Here is a 16,031-nt window from a genome sequence, read left to right as displayed (position 1 = left end):
CACCCTGTGCATCTTAGATACTATTCTTTCAGCCTGATGGGTGAAGTGAAACCAAGGATATTTAGCAATCATTTAAGCAGTGTTCCCGCAGGCCTAGCTGAACACCACCCTGTAAGGCTGGTGGTTTTAAAACTCATTTAAAAATTTTCCTTTTGTTGTTAGAGTTACCAAATTGACTTTAAAATATGAAGCATAGACTCAAAGTGCATGCTCTTTTACTCCAGAAAGATCCCCAGGCCTAGGATGATTTATCATTATCCTCCTTCAATTAAAAGCATTGTTGAGTGCCAAGCTTACCTGGCAGCCTGGCCAAGCATTATGTTTCAGAGGTATGCTGGGCTATCGTATCTTCCTTGTATCTTTTATGCCACCAATAAGTTGGCTAATGACCTTGAAATCTTGGAGCCTCTGACTCTACACGTAAGTATTTTTCAAAGAGGACAAGACTGCAGGGAGTAACTTGATGCTCTGGGTCCCCGCAGAGAGGAAGAAAGTGGGCAGCAGCTCCAAAGCCACCCAGCTCCACTGAACCTGGACCACGTTTACTGATGATCTAGTCAACGCAAGCCTCCAGGCTGGGAAGTAGTTATTCAGGGAGGAGGAAGATTCCTGAAACCGGTCATAAAGGGAGATGCTTTGTTTTGTGCTTAAATAGGTTTTGATTATTTTTATCACTTTTACCAAGGTATAATTTATATAAAATAAAATTCATCAATTTATATGTCAAGACTATATATATGTGTGTGTGTGTGTGTGTGTGTGTGTGTGTGTGTGTGTGTGTCTATATATATCTATAACAAAAGTGTAATATGCTAATTAGACCAGATTTCCTTCTGGACAACCTTCCGAATGAAGCTGGGGCTGCGAGGGAAGCCCAGGACTTGGGTGCCAGAGGGAAGCCAGTGACAGCAGCTGGGAGAAGGAAGGCCTACTCCTGCATGAATTTCATGCATCAGTCCTCTAGTCCTTTATAATAAAAGCATATGCAAATTGATCAAACGACCGAACGACCAGTCGGCAGGGGGTGACCAGTCAGCGGGGGGCAGGGGCAGGCCAACCAAGGCGCGTGCCAGCGGGCAGAGGGAGAGAGCAGTGATGAGGGGGGTGGTGACCAGCGGCGGCGGAGGGGTGATGGGGGGGCGGGGGCTGGCACTGTCCCGATCAGCCCGTCCCATCGCCTCCCGCAGAGGGAGCCCAGGCAGCAACAGTGGGGTGATGGGGCAGCGCCGTGCTCTGATCGGCTGGCCCAATCGCCTCCTACTGAGGGAAGCCAGACTGCAGCTTAAGACACCAGTAGGATATCCCCTGAGGACTCCTGGACTGTGAGAGGGCGCAGGCAGGGCTAAGGGACACCCCGCCCCCTCCCCCCCCCGCCCCGCGCAAGTGCACGAATTTTTGTGCACCAGGCCTCTAGTATCCTATATAATAAAGAGCTAATATGCAAATGGCCATCATGTCATAACAGCTTAGACACTCAATACTGGGGAGAGAGTAATGGGGACCAGCCAGGCTGCAGCCCAGAAGAGGGAAAAGCTGCCCACCCCACGGTTCCGGGCACTTGCGGCTGCAGCCCTGGCAAAGCCACTCGCCTACGGTCCCCTGCGGCTGTGACTGGCCCGGGCGAAGCTGGCCCGGGTCCTGGGTGCCTGTGGCCGGCCAGAGGGAGGGAAGCCTGGGTCCTGGCTGCCTGTGACCAGCCAGAAGAGGGAATCCTGGGTCCTGGGTGCGGGGCAAGGCAGGAACAGTTAGGGGCGATCAGGCCAGCAGGGGAACAGTTAGGGGTGATCAAGCAGGCAGGGAGGCAGGCAAGCGGTTAGGAGCCAGCGGTCCCGGATTGCAAGAGGCAGTTGGACATCCCCCAAGGGATCCCGGATTGGAGAGGGTGCAGGCCAGGCTGAGGGACCCCCCTCCCATGCACAAATTTTGTGCATCGGGCCTCTAGTATATATATAAAAGCCTAATGTGCTGATTGTCACTCGGACCGTTTGACTATTCGACCAGTCGCTATGACATGCACTGACCACCAGGAGGCAGACGCTCCAACTGGTAAGTTAGCTTGCTGCTGGGGTCTGGCCGATCAGGACTGAGCGAAAAGGGCTGGACATGCCCTGGAGCCCTCCCACGTCCCTCCCCAGCTGGCCAACCTTCCGCGTCCCTCCCCAGCTTAGATTGTGCACAGGTGGGGTCCCTTGGCCTGACCTGTGCCCTCTCGCAACCCGGGACCCCTTGGGGGATGTCAGAGAGCCAGTTTCAGCCCGATTCCCGCAGGCCAGGCCAAGGGACCCCACTGGTGCATGAATCCATGTACTGGGCCTCTAATATATGCATATAGTTGTATAACTATGTTGTGTAGCTACTGCCATAATTAAGATATAGAACATTTTTATCAGCCCAAACCAAAGAGTTACCTCATGGCTCTTTGCAACAATAAATGTGTGATAATAAACAAGTAATCTTTTCTGTCAAAGAAGGGAGTTTAGGCAACTGTCATTTTGGTTCGCGATTTTGACTTGCAGCTCCCCTGGGGGCCGCCATTTTGAAATGGCAAAGATCTACCACTCCCTTTTTCCTTTAAATTAACCAATCCCACAAGACTGTGAGCCTAAACTCTGACCAATTAAGAGTAAGGGACAGATGACGGGCGTCAGACATAAAAGACTGAGCGGACAGCTGCTCAGGGTGTGTGCTGCCAGGCCCTGTGCGTGTGCACCTTCCTGCCTGAGTAAAGATCTCTGCCTTGCTGTCTGGCTCCCGAGTATCCTCGGTGTTCTGCCAGGACCCCTGGTTTTGGGGGCTCGCCTTATTTCTAATGAATGGGATTGATTTTTAAATTGTATACATATGTTAAGTCACAGGAACAAAAGAAGGTTATTTAACCAAATGGACCCTCTAAAAACTGAAACTGAGACTATGAATAAAGGGGGGCCATGAAGTCAATGTTCCCATTGGAGAGCAACTGCATGTCACTTAGTTCTGTGCTCTAGACTGCATGTCACTGAAATCCCTGCTTAAAAGGTCTTTCATCCCCACTCCCCCAGGGTGGTGTTAAGGGCTTCGGCTTCTGCCAGCACTAGCTGGTTCCCCCCATGGCCACAGTGCCTTGGCACAGGCCCAGGAGGCTGCATCAGTGGGAGGGCTGAGAACAGAGTGCTGGACACCCTGACAACAACCATGCCTTCCTAGAGACATTACAGTGGCCGAGTCCTTGCCAACATAGCAGGCAAGAGAGAATGAGTCCTAGGAGAATTAACAGCTTTCTGCAATTATGAGTCCTAAAGTATAGCGTTAAGTTTTTTAAATTTTGCCCACACTTCTGTGAACCAGATTATTAAGTTACTATTATTGAATTATTTTTAGTAAACCCCTTTTGATGGTGCCATCTCTTTCCTGCCTTGACCTTTACTAAACTGGCTACAGAGAATTTCAGGGCAGTAACTCCTATGATAAATGTATTTGTTTTTTCCCCTTTGAAAAAATTTTTAATACAGGATACACTTGAACATATTTTTCTGCTATGGCAAAATAATTCACATCCTGTAGCAAAAGCAATGTATGGAGAGGCTAATTAAATATTAGCTTATCTTTCTCCCACTACCTTCGTCTGGCATGACCGATCTTAGAGACAAAACAGCACAGATCTAAAGGATGCAGTAAGGACGGAGGTCATCACAGACCAGTCAATACTTACATGCTTGCAGGATTAACACTGTCTGGATTCCAAAGACCAGCTAAATATGTTCAAGATAAAGCTACAGTACATATTTCAGACTGAGGGTTTGTAACAAATAGCTGTAGACTACATTCTGAAAAATAAGTATTTTCACATGTGTTACCGGCCATTTCTGAACTCAGCAACATACCCAGGCCCAGCTGCATCATTCTGATACTTGGTTCCTACCCATAACCTCCGCAGAGAATCCTTCCCTGGCTACTCCATTTAAGCAGGATGTTCCATACCACCAGTTATTACTGCATCAAGTTCATTTCCCATGAGCATGTATTACAATTTACAATTACAAAAATATCTATATATATTTTTTTACTTATTACAAATATCTATATATATTTCTTTACTTGTTACTGTCTGTCTTCTCCATGACTCTAAGTTCCACCAGATCAAGGGACTATGTCTAGGACACAAAAATCCCTTCATAAATAATTCTTGTGTAAGTGGTGAACAACAGGGGTAGCACAAAAAGCAAAGACAAGGTAGAAGAGCATTAATTCCCTTCACCACCATATATATTTGTGTTGCCTCCCTTATAGTCAAAACAACATTTTAGATCTGGCTCCCTTGCAGTATATCCAAGGATGCTAGCTTCTTTGAGGCTGTAAATATCTCTAATGAGGGCTCTAGTCTGCATGTGTTTGCCTTGTTTTACACAGCATTTGGCAGAGCCCCAAGCACAGATGGGCGCTTCATAAATATTATTGTAAGATAACACACAGGATTATTTAATACCTCCCCAGGGGGTGGAGATAGGCCTCAGGCCACAAATGTATTCTGAATGTGCTTTACTTCTCAAATCATTTGAACCAAAATGATTTCAGCAATATAGACTCATCTGCAACCAAAAATCAGACATATTCAGAATGACAAAGCCCCAAAAGAATGTCATTTTCAAGGCTGAAAGTGTATTATCCTGTGTGAATGGAATCCTTGTTTTTGTGACACAGGGTAGAAATGAAAGACACTGTAAAGGTAGAAGTGAAAGACACTGAAAGTCTTTCCTCGGGGAACAATGATTATCTGTTAACAATAAAAGTTTGTCTGAATAATTCATCAGTTTCAAGGGTGTGGGCCCCCCTTATTCTGGAATTCCAGGAGGTTAGGCAAATGCACCATTTAATGTTTCCCAACTACTCAGTTGTCGTTCTTCCAGTGCCTGGCAATTCTGGGCACATTCCTGACTTTATTAATGTTTTAAAAATAACCTACATAGGAAACCACTGTTAAAATTTTGAAACTGCATTTATTTTACATAGGAAGAAAGAAGCTTAGAAAGTGTCCATCATGAGCATCCACCTGGGAGCTACACAACAGATCAAATACCCAAAACAAATCACCACATCAGAGCCCCACAGAATTCTGAATCTCAACCAGCAAGCATGAATAATCCTTTTAAATGGTCACTTACATATCAGAACAAGTCCTTTGTGAAATCTCAAAGCAAGGCCTCTGGTTTCTGACTGAAACAGATTTATTGGGAAGGGGGATAAAGTGAAATCAAGAACTACTGGGAAATTTCCACAAGAAAAGAGGACAAATGGTTTTTGTTGTCAGAATGAAACCAGCCTCTCCTGGGACCAGGGTTTGAAAAGTTGCTGGCTACCCCACAGGAAAGTTGGGTAGTATTCTCAATTGGTTTTTCAGGGATCATCCTAATCAAGTTGTAGTTACTGGGCAGATGCAATAGCAAATTAAATCAGAAGACCTGCCCTAACCAGTTTGGCTCAGTGGATAGAGCGTCGGCCTGAGGACTGAAGGGTCCCAGGTTCGATTCCAGTCAAGGGCATGTACCTTGGTTGCGGGCACATCCTCAGTAGGGGGTATACAGGAGGCAGCTGATCATCTCATCGATGTTTCTAACTCTCTATTCCTCTCTGTATAAAAAAAAATCAATAAAATATATATTTTTTAATCAGAAGACCTAGTTACAAATCCTGGGTCCTTTCTTATTAGCTGTGCAATCTTATGCAAGTCACTTAATCTCTCTGATACTTGATTCGACATCTTTAACATGTTGAGAGTAATGCCTAGCCAATTACCACACTATTATTGCAAAGATCAAGTGAGATCAAATGTATCAAAGACATTCTAAATTATAAGATTCTGTATAAGTGGAAGGTTATTATTAACTACACTTCTACATGATGTTAAATTAACTTACATAACACTCAGGATGTATATAATTCTGGGTTCTTAGTTTCTGAAGATGGTTCTACTTTTGCCTGTTCTCTACAGTTTTACTGAATCTTTTTTTTTTTTTTTTAAAGAAAGGGCATAAGCAAAGGCAAATAGAAAAAAAAAACACAACACAAAACAACAACTACATAGAATCATATACCCTTCTCTTTGGTGCTGCTAGGCAAGAATTTTAAACTGAGGTGGATCATCATGGACTTGATATCACTATCACCTGAGGAAAAGAAATAAAGTAGGGGACATCCAAAAGGTGTGTGATTATTTTCCCATCTTTTGGGAGAATACAAAATCAGTTTACAAAAATTTGTTGTATATCTAATTACTAGCAGCAAAACACTGGACAATTAAATCCATTAAACTATTCCATTTACAATAACATTAAAATATATAAAAATACTCAGGAATAAATTTAAAGAAAAATTAGGTAAGACCTCTACACTAAACTACAACACATATGTATGAAAAAGTAAACTCAAATGTATGCACGAGAAATTAATTAAAACTAAATAAATTAAAAGACATGCCACATTCCTGGACTGGAAATTTCAGTATTATTAAAATGCAATTTTTCCCAAATTGCTCCATAGATTTAACACAATCCCAATCAAAATCTCAAATAGGCTTTTGTAAAAATTGACAAGTTGATACTAAAATGTATACAGAAATGCAAAGGACCTAGAGCACACACTTTTTTTTTTTTAAGAACAAAGAAGAAAAAGTGTTGGAGGAGTCACTTGATTGCAGTATTTACGTTAAAACTTCAGTAATAAAAAAATAAATAAAACTTCAGTAATCAAGGCAATGTAATATTGACATAAGGATAGACAAATAAATCAATGGAACAGAATAGAGAATCCTCTAATAAACCCACATATATATGATAAACTGATTTTTAACAAAGGTACCAAAGGAAAAGGAAATGCCTTTCAATAAATAGGGTTATAACAAATGGATATGGGGGAAAAGTAAACTTTTTTTCTCCTGCCTTACACCACACACAAAAATTGATTCAAAATCATAAAGACTTAAAAATATCAAAATTAAAACTGCAATGATTCTAGAAGAAAACAAAGGAAATAATCTTTCTGACCTTGGGGTAAGAAAAGATTTCTTATAGAGGACAAAAAATTATATACTAACCAAACAAGAAAAACATAATAAATTAAAGTTCATTAAAATTTAAAAGTTATACACATCAAAAGATACCATTAAGAATATAAAAAGGCAAGCACCAGGCATGGAGAAAATATTTGTAATACATATATCTCACAAAAGCCTTATTATGCATAATATATAAAGATTTTCTATAAGTTAATAACAAAAAGACAAACAACCCAATTTTTTAATTGAGCAAATACATTAAGTTACTAAAATGAACAATAAGCATATGAAAATAAGCACATCATCACTAGAGATTAAGATGATACAAATCTAAACCCAAATAAATGCATCTTATATTCACCAGATGGTTAAAATAAAAAAGACAACACCAAATGATAATAATGATATAAAGCATCTAGAACTCTCATAGACTGCAATTAAGAGTGTAAAAATGGAAAATTGTTTGGCAGTTTCTTGAAAAATTAAACATATGTCAACCTACAATCAGTATTCTAATCCTAGATATTTATCCAGGAAAAACGAAGATGTGTTCACAAAAAAACTTGTATAAAAATGCTCATCACAGCATGATTCACAATAGCTAGTGACTGAAAACAACCCAAATGTCCAGCAACAGGAGACTGGAAGAATACATTGTGATCTATTCATCCCTTGGTATACTACACAGCAACAAAAAGGAATGAATTACTAACCCATGCAATGACTTTGGAAAATACATTTTCCAAAACTCACTGAATAGTACTCTTAAGATGACTCATTTCACTGTATGTAAATTTTACCTCATGAATAAATGAATAACACCATAAGGAAATAACCACACCAATCCAGAAGGTTGGATTCTGCAGGACAACTGGTCAGGTCTCCTCAAAAATCACTGTCATTAAGTACAAGAGAAAAGGATTGTGCTAAATTATAAAAGACTTAAGGGACATAGCAACCAGATGCAATGTATGGTCTTGTATGGTCTTGCTTTGAGCAACAAATCCATTAAAGACATTTTGGGGACACCTGGGGGAAATGTGAATATAATCTTGGTTTTAGGTGACATAAAATATATTAATACAAAGCTAAAGATTGTTGATGGAAAAGGAAAAACAAGTTATCAGGCATTTCAAATCACTTTTTGGTATTACCAAAAAGCAATTATATGATATATTACACATATTATATATTATGCATTTATATATGATTATAATTACTTATGCATATTATATATGTATAGAAGGAGATCCTATAGCAAATACACATTTTCTATTAACATAGGTAACTCAGGGAAAGGGATATGATGTTTACATTTACTTATTTATTGTGTCTTCTAACTTTCCAACAAGTACTGCTTCCATAATAATATATGCTGCTTGAAAATATTAGACTCTATGCCCTAACCGGTTTGGCTCAGTGGATAGAGCGTCGGCCTGCGGACTCAAGGGTCCCAGGTTCGATTCCAGTCAAGGGCATGTACCTTGCTGCAGGCACATCCCCAGTAGGGGGCATGCAGGAGGCAGCTGATCAATGTTTCTCGCTCATCGATGTTTCTAACTCTCTATCCCTTTCCCTTCCTCTCTGTAAAAAATCAATAAAATATATAAAAAAAAAGAAAAGAAAATATTAGACTCTGAAATTCCTTGTTTTACAAGACAAGGTAAAAAAAAAAAAAAAAAAAAAAAAGATGGTATGGATGGGTAGGGCTAGGAGAAAACAACCTAACACTTGGATATACTAAGTGAATATCTGTTGGGTACATCTCATTTCTTCTCACAACAAACCTATAATTGATCATCCCTACTTTTACAAACCTAGTAAGAATACAAGCCAGCAGGTTAACATATTATCTGACCTGAAAACCCATGTTCTTTTCACACCTCACTTACATATTGTTTTAATACTAAATAATTAATTACTAATTGTTTTATTTATGAAGTATTTATTATGTACCAAGCACTCTGTTAAATGTTTTACATGAAACACCTCTCTCCTACCTCATAACAATCTATGTAAGGATGATACTATTATTATCCTCATATCCCCACAACTAAGAAGTGACAGGACCAAGAATCAAATTCAGCCCACCTGGTTCTACATTTTCCTACCCAGGAACTTGTCTCTAAGTTCCACAAGTTCCCAACAGAGTATGGAAGAATGAGTCATCGCTAGCGGGAAAGCAAACATTGATATCAGGGCCTACCATGAAGTTTTTCACAATGATATCCTTGCTTACCTGTCCAGGGCCATGCTGGTGGGCATACTCCTCCCAAATCCTCGGACTCCCATCTGACGGAAATACGGAATGCAAGAGAGGTTGGCAGCAATGATGGCCAGGGAGTCAGAAGGGCTCACAAAGAAGCCATTTTGGCCTAGGATCATATAACGATCCTGTGGGAAAGAATGTATGAAAATGATCAGACAGATGCAACTGCTACTAGCAGCCCACTCCCATAATCACCACTTTACTGCCATCATATATTTAAAACAAGCTGAATGAGGCCAAAGAGGGCATGGGAAACCTTCTTTTAAATCCCTGAATATTGTAGGCCCCAAGATCTTGACGCAACTAAGAATGTGTCACACCTGTTGAAATGTGGATGGCTACCTCAGGTTTCAGTAGCCTCCGTATCCGAATTCACATAGTCCCCCAAGCATAATGGAAAACAGGGGTGACAGCTAAACCAGCTGGTTCCTTAACATGGTACTTTCAACAAAACCAGCCATAAATAAAGATTTATTGCATGAATATTTTTTTAAAAGAAACAACCTTTTCATAACATAATGTTTACCAGGAACTAAGAACAGTAATGGCTAAATTGCAATACTTATTAAACAGAAGAGCAGACACAGTGCTAGTTAGAGTTCATATGCCCCATACATGTTGGCCCCAGATGGGTTCATTAATTCTCTGGTTTCCAATGCTTGGTTCATTAACGTGGCAAAAGGGTCAGCAGGCAAAAAACATTTCTGCTTACCCCATCAGCATCAAATGCAGCTCCAAATCCATATTCCCCTCCTTTCATAGCTTCCAGAAGGGTCGTTGCATATGTCAGGTTTGGATCAGGATGCTGCCCACCAAAATCTTCCAGGGGAACACAGTTTATTGCAGAATTGGCTGGGGCTCCTAGCTCATCACACAGGACTTTTCTCACATAGGGTCCCATAACTAAAAAAAGATACACAGCAATGTAAAATCTTTGCAGAACCCCCACTATCACCACCACCACCAAGAGTGTTTTATTAGGACAAGGATGACTAGTTAGTAACAACAAATATATATAAATCCTACCAGCTTTCTCAAGACACAACAAGAATAATATTTACATCAATTACTATTCACTGAGCATCTACTACGTGCCAGTTAGCTTGTTAGGCACAGAGAAGATCTATTCAATAATCCAGTTACATGAAACTTTTCTCCAAAACTTTTCCAAACTTTTGTTAGAAAGAAATCAACTATTTAATAATGATTCACTGTCTTTTGCTTTTTATGTATTAAAAGCTTTAGCTAAATATATGCAAAAGCACTAAAAGGCTCTAGCGATGTTCTTTATCTCTGCAATTGTTGTAACTCTGCCAAGTGTATAATTAAGCACTGTAGACCACTGAAGCATATAAAACTAAGCACATTTTATAAAATAAATGCTGATGAATAGAGTTTTACAGTTAAACACATTATTTATGGATTGCCTAACATGAAATTCCCATAGAAATGGAGGGGATCATATTTAAGGGACTCAAAGCACATGGTTCCTGCATTGCTGGGTTCTTAATCTAGTAGTGGTATGAGTCAAATCTACAGGTGAGCAACTACAATGGTACGACAAGCACAATTCATGTGTATTTATAAAATCATCATATCGAATGGCTTAAGAAAAACAATGACCACAGGTAAGGCTTCCAGAAGGAGACAGCATTTCTGCATGGACTTGAAGGAAGAACATAAATTTGATAGGGGTGAGGAACGAGATGCCATCCAAATGAAAAGAACATTATCAGTAAGGAAATAGAGCCTAAGACAGAATACACAGCATGTTTGGAGACCAGCAGGTAATTCTGTTAGCTGAAATTTATAAAAAGGATTGCTTTCCATTTATTCTTCATTAATATAATACAAATCTCAAATAGTGAGGCAGCTCTTGATTTTTCTTGCCCAGCACTCATTTCCCCTTCCTCTAGTAGCAACATTTTGGGTTTCCTTGGAAGAGCTTACCCCTTTCCCATCTCAGTTCATGTGATCTGGGTATGGCTAAGTCCTACTTCTCCAAAAGCTGGGGAGGTGACTGAGATCTGCCCAATCAGTGTCCTTCATTCCTCTGCCAGAATGATGATTCAGAGATGGGCACATAGCTAGGCAGTGAGGCTCAAACCCAGAAATATTACTCAAACTATTTAGAAAGAGAAGCTTTCTTTCCTCTGGCCAGATAACACTAAGGAAAGAACCTGAAAGATCCTTTCCTGTGGATATGACCAGCCTAATTGGAAAGAACAAAACAGCCCAGACAGAAGGCCTTAAAGTCCACGGAGGATAAGCTCCACACATGGGCTCAGAGAGCCCAACAGATTTTTAGTGCCTCACTCCTAAACATGTCAGAGAGCCAAGGATCACCAAACTTTTGAGGAATGCATTTAACATGAGACTAAAACAGAGTAAAGAGCAATCTGAAGGAAACAGAAACTATACAGAGAAGAAAACTTCTAAAACATGTGTCAGTAATCTATACTAATAAAAGGGTAATATGCTAATTAGGGAGGACGTCCATCCAGACAAAGCCACAGCAGCTGTGAGGCCTGGGGCTCAGGCAGCCATGAGCTCCGGCAGCTGTGAGGCCCAGGGCTTACGCCTTGCAGCCACCATGGCCGGCAGTGGCAGTAGCAGCAGGGTGATGGAGGCGGCGCCTTCCCCTGATCAGCATGGTAGCCTACTGCAGAGGGAGGCCAGATTGCGGCTTAGGACTGACTTACGCTGTCAGTAGGACATCCCCTGAGGGCTCCAAGACTGTGAGAGGGGGCAGGCCAGGCTGCCCCTGCCTCCAATGCACGAATTTTCGTGCACCGGGCCTCTAGTATCCTAATAGAGATCAACAAGTTATGTTAGAATGGCTAACACTGAAAAGACTAACAATACTAAGCACTGATAAGGACACAGAGAAACTGGAGCCCTCATATATTCCTGGTAATATAAATGATACAGCCACTTTGGAAAATAGTTGGGCAGTTTCTAGGTATTTATCCAAGACAATGAGATCCTATCTCCCTACAAAGACTTGTTCACAAATGTTTGTAGCAGCTTTGTTTATAATGGCCAAAACCTAGAAATAACCCTAATTACATGAACTGGTGATAGATAAACAAATAGTACTACCCTACAATGCACAACTACTCAGTCAAAATAAGGAATAACTGCTAATACACACAACACCATGAAAGCATCTCTGAAACATTATGCTGACTGAAAGAAGCCTGAAGAAAAAAGTGACATATTACATGGGGCTTTCTGAAAAAGGCAAAATTATGTAGGCAGAGAGCAGATGAGTGATTGCCAGGGGCTAAGTGTTAGAGGCTGGGTTTGATTTCAAAGGGCCACAGAGGTATTTTTTGAAGGGAAATATTCTATATTTTGATTGTCATATTGGTTACATAACTATTTATATTTGTCAAACTTCATCTAACTGTATACCTACAAGGCATAAATTTTGCTGCATATATATAAATTATACCTCAGCAAACCTGACTTATTTAAAAAATATGGCATTCATGAAACATGAATAAGAAGCTATTTTAAAAAGAAATTATTTGGAAAACAAAAACAATTGGGAGAGATTAAAAATGTGATAGTGGGATTGAAAAACTTAATGGAAGAAATTGGAGATAAGTTGATTAAATTTCCAAGAAAGTATCACAAAATAAAGAGAAGATAAATGGATGGTGGTGATGCGGGGAAGGGGGGGTGGGGCGGTGGAGAACAGGATAATGAGAATATCAGTTCTATAGGTCCAATTTCTAAACAACAGCCATTCTGGAAAGGAAGGGGGGGAGGGGAGAGGAGGGGTGGGGAGGTGAAGGGAGGGGAGGGGAGGGGGAGAGAAGGAAGAAGGAAAGGAAGGAAATCATCCAAGAAGTAATTCAAAATAATTTCCCAGAATAAAAGGGCATAGTTTTCCAGATTAACAGGATCCACCTCATACTGCCTGACTCTTTCAGTGGCTGAGCCTTATGGGCAATGGGCAGGGCTTAGGGTGCCCTGTGCCTTCTGCTGAGTGGGCCCAGGCATGGTGCTGGTGGCAGTCAGCCACGGTTAGCAGTGTGGCTTCTCCCACGCACTTCCAGGCCTAGCACACATAGCTAGCTACCAACCTTGAATCACTTTGTAGCTCCTACCAGTAGCACCAGGCCAGTTACAGGCAGCAGCTGATTTTGGCCTGTACTGGAGCAGTTCCCAAGAGGCCCCAGAACCAACATACCTCGTGGCTGGCTTCAGACCACAACAAAGCACTATCCAATTAACTCCACAAGCAGCACCCCCAAACGGTGGTCTCGGCAGGCACCAGAGCCCACTGGGGCAAATCCCACTCTATAGGGTCATCCTGAGCACAGCAGCTCATACATGCCCTGTGGTCATGGCCAGTCTTCACAGCCAGTCAGCCTGAGGGTTAACCTCACCCACTGATGTGCCAATAACAATCAAGGCTCATCTACAACAGGAGGGCACACACAACCCACACAAGGGACACTCATGGAACACTGGGTTCAATGATCATGGAGACGGTGTGCCACTGGTCCCCCAGGTCACCTAGTACATAAGGCACCCTCCTAAAACCAGGTAGAGCAGATCTACCTTATTAGGAGCAAATACAGTGTGACAGCGGACTTACTTGTTCAAGCTTTGTTTTCATTTGCATCAAACAAAGGAATTAGAGCCCTGAAGTTTACCAGAGCATTCCAAATAACTGAAAATACATATGTTATATGAATACCTACAAATGCACCATTCCTCATAATACAGAAACCCCACATGGGTCAAGGTCTCCTTAACATTTCTTGCCCACCAAATGGTAAAAGCCCCCAAGCTTACCTCCATGCATAGCATCAACTCGGATCTTCAGTTGGCCAGGCCCAGCTAGCAAACTTTTGATGGCATTAAAGTCAAAGATGGTCCGAAGGAGATTGAGATAGATATCCACTGGGTCCACTATCTCCACTAAGGATAAAAAAGCAAAGGAAAACTGTGACCATGAAGAAGACTTGGAAGTATAAAAATGAATTACTACCCTAATATACGGATCTCTAATCATAATCCCATCATAACCCCACACATTATGTGGGAAGCCAAGTGTCCATTTACAGACAAAATCACAAATTAAGACACATTAAGATGCTATAATGTGTTTTCAGGTTACATGGATATAAATAGTATCAAGTTTTAAATTCTCCTTTGCAAGTAAAAAATCAACCACAAGAATAAAGTAGTTAAAACTGTGTCCTGTTTCTACCACCTCCCCCCAAAAACTGCGCCCACCTCAGTGCTGACAGGCATCTTGGCATACTCAGTGGGCTCGCCTATGGGGTTGGCCAAAGAATGACTCAGCTGGCATGAAACAAATCAAGGAGTGACCTCAGCAGTGACTCCTATTTTCCAAATGCCATTGTGCCAAACAGACTCAGGTTCGAAATTAAGGATGAGGGATATATTCCTGAGTTTGTGTGAAGTCTCTTGTGTGCCCAATCTAGTGCCAATTCAAGGGTGAATGCCAGATATGAGAAATCCTCATCAAACACAAATGTACTCCAGTGTCCAATACCACCCAATGACCAGGAATCAAAAAAACGTCTTTTCCATTTATTTGACAAATAAATAAAACCAGAATACATTACATTTTTCAAACTTAGTGATCATCCTATCTAATAAAAGAGAAACATGGTAATTAGCCGTATGTCCGCTACCCTTCCCATTGGCTAATCAGGGCGATATGCAAATTAACTGCCAGCCAAGATGGCGGCTGGCAGCCAGGCAGCTTGAAGCGAACATGAGGCTTGCTTGCTTCAGTGACAGAGGACTCCAACGTTCCCTGCCTGCCGCTGCCGGCCTCTGAGCTTGCAGTTTGAAACATTGTTACAAATATAGAAGCTAAACAAAACCCCAGAAACATGCTTTCAGCCAGCCGGGATCTCAGAGCTGGAGTTGAAACAGTGTTTCGATTATAGAACCCAAACAAACCAGATACCTGCTTTCAGCAGCGGAGGCCTAAGAGCTGGAGCCAAGCCTCAGAGCTAAAGCTGGCCCAGAATAAAACAAAAAGAAAAAAAGGAGTGGTTGGGAGCTTCATTCACCCGCCAGCCTGAAAACAGCCCTCAGCCCCTCACCCAGACTGGCCAGGAACCCCAGTGGGGACCCCCACCCTGATCCAGGACACCCTTCAGGGCAAACCAGCTGGCCCCCACCCGTGCACCAGGCCTCTATCCTATATAGTAGAAGGGTAATATGCCTCCCAGCACCGGGATCAGCGTGACAGGGGGCAGCGCCCAAACCCCCTGATCGCCCTGCGGCTCTGTGTGTGACAGGGGGCGGGGCCACAAACTCCCCATCTGCCCTGCTCTGTTCGTGACAGGGGAAAGCGCACCAACCCCCTGAACAGCCCTGCTCTGTGCCTGATAGGGGGGAGCTCCCCAACCCCCTGATCGCCCTGCGGCTCAGTGTGTGACAGGGTGCGGCGCCCCAACCCCACCCCCCCCACGGGCCCTGCTCTGTGTGTGACAGGGTACGGAGCCCCAACCCCCTGATTGGCCCTGCTCTGTGCGTGACAGGGAGTGGCGCCACAACCTCCCCATCGACCCTGCCTTGAGTGTGACAGGGGGCGGTGCCCCAATCCCCCAATCGGCCCTACCCTGAGCGTGACTGAGGGTGGCATCGCAACCTCCCAATCCGCCCTGCTCTGTGCATGACAGGGGGCGGCACCCCAACTCCCCAATCAGACCTGCTCTGAGCCCGACCAGGGGC

General features: G+C 42.4%; 1 protein-coding gene across 1 annotated transcript in view; it reads right to left on the bottom strand.

Annotated features, from left to right (window-relative positions):
- PGM5 (phosphoglucomutase 5) overlaps positions 1-16,031 on the bottom strand; it is a gene marked incomplete at its 5' end in the record, with an annotated part of 164,129 nt that overhangs the window by 123,023 nt on the left and 25,075 nt on the right. Inside the window, 3 exons of the mRNA XM_081103133.1 lie at positions 9,267-9,421; positions 10,009-10,199; positions 14,109-14,234. Coding sequence (XP_080959259.1) covers positions 9,267-9,421; positions 10,009-10,199; positions 14,109-14,234 — 472 coding nt within the window. The remainder of the gene's footprint in view (positions 1-9,266; positions 9,422-10,008; positions 10,200-14,108; positions 14,235-16,031) is intronic.

The sequence above is a fragment of the Myotis nattereri genome, assembly GCF_964212035.1.
Source record: "Myotis nattereri genome assembly, chromosome: 12".
NCBI lineage: Eukaryota > Metazoa > Chordata > Mammalia > Chiroptera > Vespertilionidae > Myotis > Myotis nattereri.
Note: the sequence above shows the minus strand (reverse complement) of the source record. Positions and strands in the feature narration are given on the sequence as shown.